General features: G+C 30.4%; 1 protein-coding gene across 1 annotated transcript; it reads left to right on the top strand.

The window, feature by feature from the left end:
- Nucleotides 1-8,561: 8,561 nt before the first annotated feature.
- On the top strand, nucleotides 8,562-12,892 carry LOC132627883 (patatin-like protein 2). Its single transcript, XM_060343496.1, has 7 exons — nucleotides 8,562-8,810; nucleotides 9,484-9,668; nucleotides 9,759-9,933; nucleotides 10,422-10,583; nucleotides 11,091-11,393; nucleotides 12,156-12,331; nucleotides 12,446-12,892. Exons 1-7 carry the CDS (start codon nucleotides 8,658-8,660, stop codon nucleotides 12,513-12,515), a joined length of 1,224 nt encoding a protein of 407 aa, XP_060199479.1. The 5' UTR covers nucleotides 8,562-8,657; the 3' UTR covers nucleotides 12,516-12,892.
- The last annotated feature ends 4,126 nt before the right edge of the window (nucleotides 12,893-17,018 follow it).

The following is a 17,018-nucleotide window of genomic DNA, read 5'->3' as shown; positions in this document are numbered from 1 at the left end:
GCCAAACGGTCATTTTCTTATTTTTTGGCCCCCAAATTTTTTTTTTTTAACACTTTAACCCCTCCCCCACCCCTATATAAACCCTTCTTCATTTTCATTTCAATTCACTCTTCTTCATCTTTCTCTCAAATCTCAATCTCTCAATTATAGTTACTTTGCAATAATTAGCCACAAAGTCTTATTATAGTTTCAACTTTCAATTATTAATTTTGCAATTATAATATTGTTGGTGGAGTTGGAGATTTTGCAACAATCCGAAGTAGCTTTGGTGGATTTGCAATTCTAGCAGTCTTCGCTTTGTTGGAAATTAATCCGGCAATTTGGTACCTTCGTTCCAACTCTATCTTTAATTTTCGCAATTTAATTCTAGCAATTTATTTTTCGAAATTTAATTTACGCAATTTAATTCTAGCAATTTAATTTACGCAATTTAATTCTAGCAATTTAATTTGTTGTAATTTATTTTCTTGTGATTTATTTGATTGTGATTTAAATAATTTCTATTTAATAATGTCAAAGAGATTAAGACGTGGTGCCGGTAGTAGTAGTCGTACTGTTAGGGGTGCGCTTAATGAGGAAACATTTGTGGAAGAAACACCTAATTTAGGTATTGATGTTGGTGGAAATAATCCACTTTTAGGTCATGAGGCAATGCAACAACATTTTACCGACACTTTTAATGAAGACTTAGATGATGATGATGATGATGATGAAACACAACCCCCCGAAAATCCCATAGGAGATACAGGTCCTGCACAATCACATACACAAGACAAACCGCCTAGAACTCGTAAGCCAACAGCTAAAGTTTGGAAATTTATGACTAAGGATAGGGAAAACCAATCAGTTACATGTACCCTATGTGGACAAGTATTTAGTTTTAAGCAAGGAACTGGTAAGGATGGTGGAACGGGTACACTAAATGCTCATATGAGAACCAAACATATGGATGTTTGGGGAGAGCATACGGGTTCAAAGGTGGGGGGGGGGGGGGGGGGGATTCAAATGACGATAGACCCACGAACCGGTAGAAATTTTAAGTATGACAAGAAAAAAGAACGCGTAGAAATAGCTAAAATGGTAGCTTATGATTGTTTACCATTTTCCTTTCCCTCGGGTTTGGGGTTTGTTACTTACATTCAACGTTGTTATAACCCGTTATTTGAGGGTATTCCTAGAAGTACTTGTAGAGCCGATGTTATAGATTTGTTTAAAAAATATAGATTTTATTTGCGCCATGTATTTAATTCTTTAAATTGTAATGTTTGTCTTACCGCTGATTTGGGTCTTAGTATTAACCATTTAGATTTTTTTGCTATTACATGTCATTGGGTTGATGACAACTGGGTTATGCAAAAAAGAATTATAGCTTTCTTATACGACGAAGGAAAAGGTCGTCACGATGGAAAATTTTTAGCCGATTCAATGTCTACTATAATGAGACTTTTTAACATTTATAGAAAAACACTTTGTATTGCTTTAGATAATGCTTCTAATAATACAAAGGCAATTGGTCTTTTAAAAAGAGAAATAAACCCTCCTCTAAGAAATATTTTTCATGTAAGATGTAGTTGTCACATTTTAAATTTAATTGTTAAAGATGGTCTTATGCATTTTGATGATTCTGTTCAAAAAGTTAGAAATGCTGTTGCGTTTCTTTTTTGTAATGCTAATAGGGGAAGAATTAGAGATTTTAAGAATGCTTGTGTGGAAAATAACCTTAGACCTAGGAAAATTCAAGTAGAAATTGAGACTAGGTGGAACTACCCTTACATTATGCTACAACAAGCATATGAGTATAGGATTCCCATACAACAAGTTCACAACAAATATAATATTGATAGTGAGGATTGGTTAACTTTTAGGCATTGGGAAGATGTTAAAGAATGTATGGAACTCTTAGAAAATTTTTATAATGCAACTCTTGCTTTTTCTAGACAATTCTATCCCACGGTAACCGGAATTTTAGCCTACTTAGCGGAAATAGCTAGAGTTTTACAAGAGTATAAATATAAACCCGATTATCAAGTGGCTATTTTTGAAATGATAATCAAATTTAAGAAATATTTTTTTCCCATCCCAACTTTATTTATATTGGGTTCCCTTTTAAATTCTTGTTTAAAAGTGTCTTATACTAAAAATTTGGTTAGTCAAATTTATACATTTTTAGAAATTGAAGAGGGAGTTCAACCATCTTTAGCTGAAGCCGATCTCGCTATTGATGATGAGTTTAGAAAAAATTTTACTCATTATTCTAGTTTGGAAGAACGTGCTATACCCGTTGCTCCACGCCCTACTACTTCTCAGAGTAGCAAAAAGGGCTTGTCGGGTTTAAAAGTTTTACATTCACAGCCAACTTCTTCTTCTACTGCAAACTTTGATGAATTAAACTTTTATTTGATGCAGTCAAATGTGGATATCAAGGATGACTTGGACGTCTTAGCATGGTGGAAGAAGTACAAGGCAAGCTATCCGGTACTTTCAAGAATGACTCGAGATATCCTTACGGTTCAAGTATCAACCGTGGCTTCGGAGAGCGCATTTAGCCAAGGAAGACAACAAATTGGAGACCATAGACATTCATTATCCGGCTTTAGCTTGCAAGTACTAGTGTGCATTCGAGATTGGATTAGATCGGAGCGACGCAACCAAAACTCAGAAGCGGAGCAAGGCGAAGAGGAAGAAATTGAAGATTTGATAGCTAGTGGACCGGACCAAATGGAAGACTTTGAAGATATTTCCATGACCGAATATGATGTGGGGGAAATTAACGAAATGGTTCAAAATTGGTGATTTTATTATTCTACTATTTTTGTATAACTCATGTATTATTTGCAAGTTAAAAAAAATACAACTTGCAAATAAATGTTATCCAAGAATGAATAAAATATATGGCTCATTGAGCTTTCTTCTATTTACTTGTGTTCATATTTTTACTTTTATTAAGTTAGGAATATAAGTATATACTATACAAGTATATATAGTATATGTAGTATATATAGTATATAAGTAAGTATATATATAGTATACAAGTATATATAGTATATAAGTAAGTGTATATAGTATATAAGTAAGTATATAAGTAAGTATATATAGTATACAAGTATATATAGTATATAAGTAAGTGTATATAGTATATAAGTAAGTATATATAGTATATAGTACATACATACTATATATATAGTATATATATTAAGTATATATTGTATATATAGTATATATATTAAGTTATACCTATATATATATATATATATATATATATATATATATATATATATATTAAGCTATACCTATATATAGTATATAGTATAATATATATACATATATATAGTATAATATATATTAAGTATATATTGTATATATAGTATATATATTAAGTATATATTGTATATATAGTAGATATGTATATATGCATATATTTAGTATATATATTAAGTTATACATATATATAGTATATATATTAAGTATATATTGTATATATAGTATATATATTAAGTATATATTGTATATATAGTATATATATTCTGTATTGCCGACTTGCTGTTAGGCTGTTAGTCAGTAAATAATTAAACTTTAATTATAAAGTTGTATAACATATGTAAATATACCTACAATATACAAATAAATACTATAATATATATATATATATATAAAATACAAAAAACAAAAAAAAAATATTTAAACAAGTCCAAACCGGACCGGTTCCGGTTTGGACTTTAAAACCGGTAAACCGGAACCGGTTAGGCGGTTCCGGTTTTGGAACCAGAACCGGCCGGTTTCCTAACCGGTTCCCCGTCCGGTTCCGGTTGGAACCGGTTGACACCTCTACGTGAACCCCTCCCCTTTGTGATAAGGTTTGTTACCAAACTTTGTCATTTTGTGGTGAGGTGGTACAATTCTATTTGCTCATTTTTATTTTTATTTTTTAAATGTAAACAAAATAAATAAATAAATAAATAAATAAAAACAAATATATATATATATTTAATAACTATTTCTAGATAACTGAAAGGAAAGAAAAAAAATCTTAAAATAAATAATTGTCTAAGTAAAATTAAAACCTACAAAGCATATTTTTGTAATTTTCTTTTCTTTAAAATACAAAACTTATACTCTAAAAATAGCAAATATTTTGTTCGTTTTTTTTATTTTCGCAAATAAGCCTACTAAATAAAAATAGAATAAAATCGACACGTCAAGAATTAAAATTAAAAGAAATATTTAAACACTATAAGATGAAACACACGGGGAGGGTCAAAAATCACGTGTCTACACAAAGTCTGCATTCTTTTTTTGACATTGTTTGTTTTTTAATATGGGATTCACTTTTTTTTTTATATTGCTTGATTTTGTTAATATGGAGTCTACCTTTTTTTTCCCCATGAGTTTGGAGATGGTGGGTTCCACTTTATTTACCTCGTTTTTCTTTTTTTTTTAAACGGAAAAGGTCCAAAAATACCCTTGACCTATTCAAAAAGGCTCATAAATACCCTCCTTCCACTTTTTGGTCTAAAAATACCCTTAAGGTTTATTTTTGGCTCAAATATACCCCTCAAACTAACAAAGTTAAAGTTAACTCTTTTAAAAAGCCAAATGGCATTTTGTGATTGGACACATATATTATTTAATTTAAAAATTAAAAAATATGAACAAAACTGTTTTTTTTTTTTTGCATTTCGTGAATTAATCAACGACATATGTTTTTTTTTTTGTTTTTTTTTACATTTCGTGAATAAAAAAACGAAATAGGAAATTATAATTTTTTTTTGCATTTCGTGTATTAAAAAATGAAATGGGATAAAAAATTAATTTTGTTCATATAAAAACGAAATTGGAAAATATATTTTGTCCAATTTTCCAATTTCGTTTTTATATGAACGAAAATATTTTTTTTTATCCTATTTCATTTTTTAATACACGAAATGCAAAAATAATAATTATAATTTCCTATGTCGTTTTTTTATTCACGAAATGCAAAAAAAAAAACATATTTCGTTGATTAATTCACGAAATGCAAAAAAAAAAAAAAAACAGTTTCGTTCATATTTTTAAATTTTTTAATTTTTAATTTTTAAGTTGCCACACAATTTTTTTAAAAAAAAATATGTAAATTACGGAATTTTATTATTGGCAATTTTTTTTTTGAAATCTGGAATTTTAAATTACTGGCAATTTATTATTGGCATCTTTTTTTTTAAATCTGGATTTTTTTTAAAATTACGGAATTTTATTATTGACCAATTACAAATTGCCATTTGGCTTTTTAAAAGAGTTAATTTTAACTTGTTAGTTTGAGGGGGTATATTTGAGCCAAAAACAAACCTTAAGGGTATTTTTAGACCTAAAAGGTGGATGGAAGGGTATTTTTAGACCAAAAGGTGGAAGGAGGGTATTTATAAGCCTTTTTTGAATAGGTCAAGGGTATTTTTGGTTGGTGTTTTTTTTATTTTTTAATATTGGTTGGTGTTTAATATGGGGACCACACTTTTTTTTTTAAATGCTTAATTGGTTGGTGTTTTTTTGAATTTTTTAATATTGGTTGGTGGTTAATATGGGGACCACACTTTTTTTTTGTTGCTGTACAATAATTCTATTTGCTCCACTAATGGGTTGATACGCACGTGACAATAAATCCATCATTATTGATTTAATTGTTTGATTTTCTAAGCACTTTTGTATTTTAAGTATGTTGCTGTACAATAATTCCATTTGCTCCCTCTAATAGGTTGATACGCATGTGGCAATGAATCCATCAGGCTATATGGGCCCACAATTGTTTTTTCAAAAATTGGAAAACGGATATATATATATATATATATATAAGTATTTTAAGTATGTTGCTGTACAATAATTTCATTTGCTCCCACTAATGGGTTGATACACATGTGGCAATAAATCCATCATTATTGATTTAATTGTTTGATTTTCTAAGCACCTTTTTATTAACATTGTTTTTTTTAAATATGGGATTCACTTTTTTTTTAATATTGCTTGATTTTATTAATATAGGATCCACTTTTTTTTGTCCCGTGAGTTTGGATGTAGTGGGTTCAACTTTTTTTTTTTCTCTTTTTTTTTTATTACTGGTTGGTGTTTAATGTGGGGCCCACAATTTTTAAAAAAAATATTAGTAGTTGTTTAAAATATGTGGGCCACAATTTTTTTTAAAAAATATTAGCAGTTGTTTTTAAATATTAGTAGTTGTTTAAAATATGTGGGCCCACAATTTTTTTTAAAATATTAGTAATTGTTTAAAATATGTGGGCCCACAATTGTTTTTTTTTTTTTGCCCACAAACGGACGACGAAAAAGTGGTGGGTGGACGACGAAAAAGTGCCCAACCCACCTTTCTATATAGTAGTAATATATATGTACAACTTATGTGAATAAATGTTGTTGTTTTTCGACATGTTTGACTTGTGGATTCTATCACCTTTTAAATCTGATAATCGTTTAAATAGATTTAAGGAAGAAAGAAGTATAGCAAATCGGAGGATGGTGGAGTGGGGGTTGTTGAGAGGAAGAACAAAAAGGAGTCAATGAGACATGATTGATGTTGGAGATAGAGGATCCTGCCATGATTTTTCGGACGTTTGATATTGATGAAAAATAAATCAACTTTGAAGTGGAACATTTTTCGATTTGTTAATTGTCACGTAGTTATATATAAGAGATAAAGATCAAAAACACACCCTAACTATCACTTCTTTTTTTAGTTTCATACCTAAACTATGAGAAGGTTGATAAAACTACTTAAATTATCACTATCTAGTTCGCAAAACACACCTCAAATTATTGTTGAATGGCATGTGATCTACACTCTCCATTTTATATAAAAATATTGCTAAGTGTTGTCCTTCTCGATAAATAATGTCACAATGGCACCTACATGGAAATTAAAAAAAAAAAACTATTTGTTTTAAAAAACAAACTGAAAAATAATATTCGTAAAAAAATATCAAAAATTATAGAAAATTAAAAAAAAGTTTAAAAAATGGAAAAGTTATTTTTTTAAAAGAAAAAAAAATAGAAAACAGGTTATTTAGTTTTCACATTTAAAAAAAAATCAACATTTCCATTTTTTAAATCTTTTTTTTCTGATTTTCTAAAAATTTTGATATTTGTTTACAATTTTTTTTATTTATTTTAAAAATTTAGATTTTTTTTTTAAAAAAGGCTGATTTTTAAAAAAAAATAATGCAGTTTTTTAAAAAAAATATATACAATTTTTTTTTATAAAAAAAGTATTATTTAGTAATTTTCATGTAGGTGCCACCATAATATTACTTATGCCATGTGGACAATTTTTTTGAGAAAAAATCAGCTTCACTTGCCTTTTGAAAAGTGAGTTCACACATTTAGTTTAAATGTGTTTTGCAAACTAGATAGTGATAGTTTAGGTAGTTTTCTCAACCTTATGATAGTTTAGATATGAAACTCAAAAGAAAGTGATAGCGAGGGTGTTTTTTACCCTTATCTCTATATATAATGATTATTTATTTTAACTATGTACTTCTCTTTATAATATCACACATATTTATAGGTCGGTGTCTAAGGAGTGAAAGACTGAAAGCTATCAAATAGGCAAAGATAAGAAGTAATTAGGATCAAAGATAATTTAGGTGTACACTGAATGAAAGGTATCTAGTTTAGAAGGATCCAAAATATTATGCCAATTAAATGTTCAGTAAAGCGTTACTATTGTTAATTTTTCAAAGTTTGTGCTAGTTAGGTTAATTTGTTTAACTTGTATTTCAACTAGGTTAAAAATTCCTTGAACCACACTTATAGTTTATAGCACATATCAGCAGATTATCATATTGTTCGCGTAAAATATGGCATTCAACTAATTATGCAATATTAAAAATACTCATATATGTTCTTAACTACAAAACTTATTCATGTTTATCTTTAAAAAAAACGTGGTACAATGTATTTTAGCTTACAACATATGCAACGGGGCCCTCATGAGCAACAGTTTGTACCCTAGAACCCTAGAAAACAAAATACGGGCATTTCCACGTGACTACATCAAATCAAAATCACAATACACGTGTTTTTTCAATTTTTCATGGACTGACAATATAAATAATTTCATATTAACAATGCATTTAATTTGTTGAAACTCAGTTACTATTTTCTTAAGCTTCAAACCGCTATTTACGCTTATGAATAATTATGTAATTTATTTTTAAGCGATTTAATAACTATATCAATGTACATAAGTTGTTAAATTCTTCCAAGCATCAAACCTTGGTCAGAAATTTTGAATTCAATTCCTAAAAATTGAAAAGTTCTTGGTGTAAAACGTTTTTTCCTTTAATGGTTCATATACAAGGTGAGTCCGAACTTGTTAAATACTAAATACCAAATCATTTTAATAAAAAGTATTATGGTCGCCAATAACTAGTTTCACTTGGCCACCCAAAATTTCTTAGAATTGATAAAACAAAAAACATATTCAACTATATATTAGTATCATATTGGACTTCTAAAAAGTAAAATAAAATATATCGGTCTCCAATTGCAAGTTGATCAAAAAGCATCATGACATAGTGGGGCATCCATTATATTGAGGGCTATAAATGGATGAATCGACCTTGCTGACAATCAATAGTATTCCATCATAAGTTCATAACTCTTAAAATTTATCAAAAATGAAGAGTGGAATAATGTCATCAGGTGTTTCATCCAAGCTGCTCCAGCCTCCAACTTATGGTAAACATGTAACAATTCTGAGCATCGATGGAGGTGGCATTAGGGGAATTATTCCTGCAACTGTTCTTGAGTACCTTGAATCTCAACTCCAGGTGATAGGCTTAAACTTTTCTACCCCTACTTATTTACATTTTATATCATTAGTGTAGTTTAACCTGTTATATTAGATTACTTAGCTTATTAATTATTTTTCGAGTAACTAATTAAGTATGCTTATTAAAAAAAGTTATATATAATTATCCTTTTGAGTGATATGATTGTGTAAAATAATTTTTACACCGTCAAAGTTAATAAAGTTAAAGACATATAACTTAGCGCTCTTATAGCCTGTTAATTTGGCCAAGCTTCTGGATAGCTAAAAGTGCTTATTTTAGACGGTTGGTTTGTTTGGTCAAGCTTTTTGGAAGAAAAAGTGCTTAGCAGGTAGCAAAAGCTGAAAAAATAGTTTTTCCCCTAAAATCACTTTTGAAACCTCGTCAAAAACAAGTTGTAGCTTAATGTTTCTCAAAAGTATTTTTCAAATTAATTAGTCAAACAAACTGTTATTCTCTAACAAAAATATAATAGTTATTAATCACTTATTATTGGTGGTTAACTATGGTAGTTATCGTTTACGTACTTGATAATGTAAATTTATTTTTGCTCTGCCACTATAAAGAAATTAAGTATATGAACAACCATTTATTTGTGTAATTACCAAGTACGTAATACATTATGCTAAGTACCTTGAACTTACATTTAACTAGTTTAAATATGGATGAATAGGAATTGGATGGTGCGGATGCGAGACTTGCAGATTACTTCGACATAATTGCAGGAACGAGCACTGGTGGTCTTGTCACGGCTATGCTAACAGCTCCAAACAAAGAAAAACGGCCTCTATTTGCTGCTAAAGACATAAAGCCTTTCTATCTTGAGCATGGCCCTAAAATATTCCCACAAAACAAATTGTAAATTTTCTAATTGATTTTTTCATGTGTAATTCTTGTCAAAGCTCTAATATTATCTTAGGACTGACACTGTCTTTCTTTTCATCATAGGATGATTATGAAGATGTTGAAACCAATAATAGGTCCAAGGTATGACGGGAAGTATCTTCACCAAGTCATACAAGAGAAACTAGGAGAGACTCGTATGCATGAGACATTGACTAATGTGGTTATTCCAACTTTTGATATCAAGAATATGCAACCTACAATTTTCTCCACTTATGAGGTCCCTTTCTCCATAAATCTATTTGTTTTTATTAGGGGTGTCAAATTTAACACATGAAAATATTAGTCGACGGGTCATTTTGGATATTGTAACAAATTAGCATGCTTAAAAGTTTGGTTCAATTCGGATTGCATATTTAGTCCAAATTGATCCGGGAAAAGATGTTATCAAAATATAAAATAAAATAAATGGTTTTTTATGATTGATAATTTGATATAGTAATGATAACTAAAAAAGGAATACTTTTGTTGGTTTGATTTGGTACTTAGGTAAATTATAAAATAACAAATAAACGAATGGAAAATTTTGAATTGAGCGAGTCAGTTTACTCATTTTAGCCATTCTGACTTATTCATCTTGACTCAAGCAAACATTAGCTAAGTTATGACTCAACCTCTTTTAACAAGTTCATCTTAACTCAATAAAATATATTAATCAGGCTGTGATTGAATTTGCTATTAATTTGACTCGTCTAACCTGTCCGACAGGCCAGAGAAAATCCATTAATGGATGCTAAGCTTTCAGATGTATGCATCAGTTCATCTGCTGCTCCAACATATCTTCCTGCACATCATTTCCGAACCCAAGACAAAGATGAAAACTTTTACGAGTTCAATCTTGTTGATGGTGGAGTCGCAGCTAACAATCCAGTATGTATAACTATTTAACTTATTTTCTAGTTTCTATCTTTTTTTCTCCTCTTTTCTTTTTTCTTACATGAGAGATTTAATTGTTGTTAATTTCACGTATAGTTACTGAAAAGAGATTAAATTAAATAGTTATACGTACAAAACTAAGTGTTCGTATACTCAAATTCATAGTCAAATTAAGTGTGTTGACCCTTATACCTCGAACCCCCTCAGATAGATTGCGACAAAAGGAGTATAACAATAAAGTTACTAAACATTTTACCCACTATAGCGACAAGATTTATCCATCAAGGTGACTCTATTCACATAGATTGCAATAGGGTATATGTTTAGTTACTTTCTTGGAACACAAGATAATGTTATGAGTTTATTATTGTATTGGTAAAGATTAATAACTTTAATAATTAAAAAAAATATTGTAATAAAGTAGTGACAATATACTTAGAATTACTCAAAGCTTGTATGGTACTGTCTGAAATTTATATGACTTGGTTGCTTTTTTTGCAGGCCCTTGTTGCTACAAATCAAGTGACCAAACAAATAATGACTGGAAATCCAGATTTTTTCCCAATCAAACCCACTGATTGTGGAAGATTTTTGGTGATCTCTATAGGCACTGGCTCAGCAAAAGTGGAACAAAAATATAATGCTAAAATTGCATCCAAATGGGGTATCTTGGGATGGCTCCTTAATGGAGGTTCAAATCCAATTATGGATGTTTTTAGTTATGCCAGTGGTGATATGGTTGATTTGCATATTTCAGTTGTTTTCCAAGCTCTTTATTCTGAGGAGAATTATCTACGTATTCAGGTATTGGTTAAACTAAAAATAGCCAGCAAATTGTATAATATATCTACAACAGTGTATAATCAATGTTATATGTACCGGTTAGAAAAAGTAAAATATGAATCCGACCGACTTTTTATGTAAAGTAGTCATAATTATTTTCGTGCTTGTCTTGCTTTGTTCTTACAAATGGAAATTTGGTGAATATACTTTTAATCCTACATCTAGCCCTAAATATTGATCGTTTTAATAAAATGAAATTATTTCTAAATATTTGACATTTATAGTCAATTAGTGCTCTTTTTATTCTTCTTTCAATCTCCGCTTATTGTCTCAATTAGGCCAGCATTTAACCATTAAGAATATACTCCTATAATTTAGGCTATAAAATGTCTATTTCTAACGGGTGTGCAAAATCCTTAAAAGCGGAGTAGTACATTCTAAAGATGTTTAGTAGATGCTTGTATTTCAAAATTAGGAAAGTTATAGGTGCTATAACAGGTGGCGGAGCCATATGTATTCAAGGCGTGTCAATTAGCATCTCCTCGTCGGAAAATTACACTACATAACTATGTATATTCTTTTTATATATGTATACTAGATTCGTCAGAAAATTACACTTAGTAACTAGGTTTTTTTTTTTTTTACGTAGATATACCACACATTGGTTCTCCTTGGCTTCTTTGTGGATTTACTCCTTCATATTTTGATACCCCTTCGTGAATATTCCAACTCTGCTGCTGATTTCATTCTGACTTTATTAATTGTGTTGCTCAACAATGCTAGGATGACACGTTAAGTGGAACAGACACCTCTGTTGACATAACAACCGAAGAGAACATGGCCAAATTGGTTGAAAGAGGAGAAACTTTATTGAAAAAACCAGTTTCAAGGGTAAATCTGAAGACAGGTCTACTTGAAGAATGCAAAAATGCTGGCACAAACGGAGAAACTTTGAAATGGTAATTATTCAACTTTCTTGTGAATAAATGTGTGTGTGTATAGTAATATCAATACCAAGATTAATCGGTATATATGCGGTGTTGATTAATTATAGAACTGATATTTTTTGTCAGGTTTGCGAAGTTGCTTTCTGAAGAAAAAAGATTCAGGCACTCCAAATCACCTGCTGCAAACAATTTGTAGAGGTGGAATCGGGATCTGAAACTTATGAGTTCTGGATTTATAGTCATTTTGAGTTACTAGATTTTAAATTAATATTTTATAAATATTAAATAAATTTCTTAAAACAAATACATGATTTAAATTAAAATTACTGGATTCTACCAAATCCGTTTCCTACCATCTAGCTATGACGTTGATCATTTGTTCATGGCAGTTGTAATTCCATTTATATATTCTAGCTTTTGATTGCTGGACTAGTGTGATTGTATTAAAATAGTGTTTTATTGAAATATGTAAAATTATTTTTACCATGCTTAGTTATACAATTTGTAAGGGCATATGTAGACTAGTTGGTCACCGGGGGCGGATGCAATTATGTAGCTGTTGATTCATCTGAACTAGTACTTTCGGTGAGGAATATAAATCTATAGTGTAAAAATTTATTAAAGTTATAATAATAGGAGGTCTGAACTCATAATTTAAAAAATACAATATATTAATACGAAAACTCTTAAAAGTTGAAGTCATATGCCTTAAGTTCTGGATCCACCTATATTGTGTTCTTTATGCTTTAAATACAATAATGCAACCCTAAAGCCGCCCTAAAGATATGATGGAAGAAACTCAGGAATGATATCCTGCTAAACAATTGTAATTAGTCTTAAGTACTCTAAACTAATATTGATTCTATTACTAGCATTTTTGTTATCATAACAAAGTGGTGTGAAGTTAATGGAATGAATCGGATTAAAGTGATTTAAAAGTAAATAGACAAATTAAAAATGATTATGGAGCGGAGATAAAATTACAACCTATTGTCTAATTTAAATTGGCGAAACTTATTTTGATTCAAGCAAATTTGACAACATATTATGATTTATGACTCAGTTACTTATTAATTTCACCGCTTCATGCCTCCTAAATTTACCCTAACATGTACATTTGACATAGCCAAAAGTAGAATCATAAAAAATATATTGTAGTACTAAATACGTTTCGTTATTTATCGCTAATATCTTTTTTATGTACTGATATTAAAATTCAGTATTTGAAATGAGATACGAAAAAAGTATGTAATACCAATTTTCACTCGCATAACTTCTAGTACCTCTTTTCATATGAAATTCATGTTCAAACAAAGTTGTTAACTTCTAAATATTTCTTTTAAGCTTCAATCCTAAATAATGGGATAATTTTAGAGATCTCTCTTGAAGTTTCGACTTGTAACATTGACCTCCCTTGTGGTTCCAAGTATTACGTTAACCTGACTAAGCTCAAAAATCTCGAAGGACAACCCTGATGCACCTGTGTACTGTGCCCGTTAATAACCTGACTAATGCCAAGATTAGCTTCTTCTTTTTTCCATCAAAATGCGAACAATATCTTTAATAATATTACTAGTTATAATTTGGAGATATAATTAATATGATGTAACAGACTAAATGTTGGTCGAATGGTAAAAAGCTAAAACTAAAATATATTAATTTAATTACACACCAACAACATAAAATTTAGGGCAAACTTGTCAATTCCAAGTTTTAGAATAATTTTGTTATATTAATCATCAAATAAGGGAGGTTAACATAATATTTGAAACTACAAGAGGATAGGTGTTACCAGATGAAACCTCAGGGAGCTCAGTAAAATCATCCCTTAAATAATTTTGTTTATTTGACAAATTTAAACAAAATATTATCAAGATGCCTACTAATTAGGACCCCTTTGGCCATGAATATTATTCACTTTTTTCTGGATTTTTTTTTTTTACTTTATTTGAAATTTAGCGTCTGACCATGAAAATTTCAAATACAACTTCTTTTTAAAACAAAAAACTTTTTTCCGCTTTCAGTACGTTCAAACAAACAATCTTTTTTTTTTCTTTTGCGAAAACTATAACCGAACACAACTCCAACTTCAAAATTTCAAATAAGTGAAAAATACTTGGTTTCTATTGCCCCAAATGTCTACTAAGAAATATTTTGGTGATAAATAACATATATAGCCAAAGTACAGGGGTCTTAGTGCAATAACATTATTTTGCACACGATATAAATCCCTACGTTCTCCACTCAGATCAGAGAAACATCAGTCGTAATAAGAAATATTTTGGTGATAAATAACATAGATATCCGAAGTATAGGGGGTCTAAGTGCAATAACACTATTTTATACACGATATGAATCCCCATTTTCTCCTCTCAAATCAAAGAAATCTCAGTCGTAGTAACAATATTTTGGTGATAAATAACATAGATATCTAAAGTATAGGGGATCTAGTGCAATAACACGATTTACACACGATATAAATCCCCACTTTCTCCTCTCAGATCAAAGAATTTCAGTCGGAGTAGTAAAAAATATTTTGGTGATAAATTATATAATATCCGAATTATAGGGGGTTTAATAGCAATAACGCTACTTTACACAGTATAAATACCCCAATTACTCTCAAATCGAAGAAATTTCAGTCATTATTAATCTTTTTGTCAAAGAAATCCAAAAAAAAAAAAAAAAAAAAAAACAATCTAGTTTACCAATCTTGTCGGTTCTAGGTTTTAAAAATTTGTTTTGTTATATTAATTATCAAATTGTCTTTTATTTTGAGCCGAGAGTCTATCGGAAACAACATCTGTACCCCATAAAGGTTGAGGTAAAATCTGAGTATATCTTCCCCTAGACCTCATTTGTGGGATCACACCGGGTATGTTGTTGTTGTTTATTAATCATCAAATTTCAAAAAAAAAAAAAAAAAAAAAAAAAAACCTTCTCCATCCATATTAACTTATCCATGTTTGACTTGGCATACCCTTAAGAAGCAACAGATAATACTGTAATTTTACTATAGTACCCTTAATTTCTACTTTACTTGAGGCTGTGGTCTATCGGAAACAACCTTTCTACCCCACAGAGATAGGGGTAAGGTCTGCGTACACTTTATCCTCCCCAGACCCCACTTGTGGTATTACACTGGTATGTTGTTGTTGTTGCACCCTTAATTATTGTAAGTCATTAATATTGGGAAATGAATTGGAGTCTTTAATAAAAAAAGTAAAATAGGTATAAAATGGTAAATTATCTCTTAATTTTTCAAACTGAAAAGGGCCAAATATACCCCTGTACTATGAGAAAGGGGCCAAATATACTCTCGTTATACTTTGGGTTTAAATATACCCCCTTTATATTGTTGGATCAAATATACATCTTCTCCATTAGAGTTGTCCAAGGTGGACATTCAATACTACATGACAGTGACATTTGATGAGGTAGATGTCATGTGGCATGTCACCTCAGCGCCCTAACTCATTTTATTCCTTCCCTCTATGTGTTCTTCCATCGCTAAAATTTCATTCCCCACCACTGTTGCCACCATCAGGGGCGGAGCCACATACGGCGAAGGGGGTACCCCTTCGGGAAAAGACTACACAGTTTATATATGGTTAAAATTATTTTTATATATAGATAGTAGATGTAGAACTATGGAAGAACAAATAGAGGGGAATGAAATATTAGTGATGGAAGAACAAATAGAGGGGAAAGATAAAATGAGTTAGGGTGCTGAGGTGGCATGCTATGTGGCATCCACCTCATCAAATATCACTGCCATGTAGCCTTGGACAACTTTAAAGGATGAGGGCTATTTATAACGGCAGGATATATTTGAACCCAATGTAAAATGAGGGTATATTTGGCCCTTTTCTCATGGTACAAGGGTATATTTGGCCCTTTTTCGTTTTTCAAATTGAACAAATCAAAATGAGCATATATTTTTAATACAGTAGACAAGTAAAAGTGGACCGAGATACTACTAACAAGATGTTTATTAGGAAAATATTTTGGTGATAAATAACATAAGTATCCAAAGTACAAGGGTCAAAGTACAATAACAAAATTTCCCCTATATAAATACCCCTTCCCCCCCCCCCCCCCCCCCTCCTCTCAAATCAAAGAAATTTCATTTCTAGTAGTTCTGATTTTTTAAATTGGACAAGTACAAATGAAAACATATTTTTAATACAGTGAATAAGTAAAAGTGGACCGAGGTACTACTATCAAGATGCTTATTAGGAAAATAATTTTGGTGATCAATAACATAAATATCCAAGGTACAGGGGTGTAAGTGCAATAACCCAATTTCTAAATACCCCAACTCCTTACGGATAAAAGAAATTTAGTTTCTAGTAGTCTTGCTCTCAAAGAAATCCATAAAAGCAAAACCCAATCGGAAAAGCATGTCAGGAATGGAAAGATTGCAGCGGATGTTCGCCGAAGATGGCAGCGCGTTAGGCCACCCGCCACCGGATTATCCAAAATTAACATTTAAGGGACAAAATTGTCAATTCTAGATTTTAGAATAGTTCTGCTACATTAATCATCAAATAAGGAAAGTTAACGTAATATTTGGAACCAGGGGCGGAGCCATGTTAGCTCCAGGAGATTCATCCGAGCCCCCTCGACGAAAAATACAGTGTATTTTCAAAGTTAAAATTATTTTATTATGTATATATAGTAGATGTTGAACCCCCTA

Source organism: Lycium barbarum, chromosome 2 (genome assembly GCF_019175385.1).
Source record: "Lycium barbarum isolate Lr01 chromosome 2, ASM1917538v2, whole genome shotgun sequence".
Classification (NCBI taxonomy): Eukaryota; Viridiplantae; Streptophyta; class Magnoliopsida; order Solanales; family Solanaceae; genus Lycium; species Lycium barbarum.
The sequence above is the reverse complement of the archived record's forward strand: the minus strand, read 5'-3'. Positions and strand labels throughout refer to the sequence as shown.

Coding starts and splice junctions, on each gene's coding strand:
- LOC132627883 (XM_060343496.1), top strand. CDS start 8,658: ATGAAGAGTGGAATAATGTCATCAGGTGTTTCATCCAAGCTGCTCCAG. Junction 9,669..9,758: donor ATATTCCCACAAAACAAATT/GTAAATTTTCTA, acceptor TTTTCATCATAG/GATGATTATGAAGATGTTGA. Junction 9,934..10,421: donor CAATTTTCTCCACTTATGAG/GTCCCTTTCTCC, acceptor CCTGTCCGACAG/GCCAGAGAAAATCCATTAAT.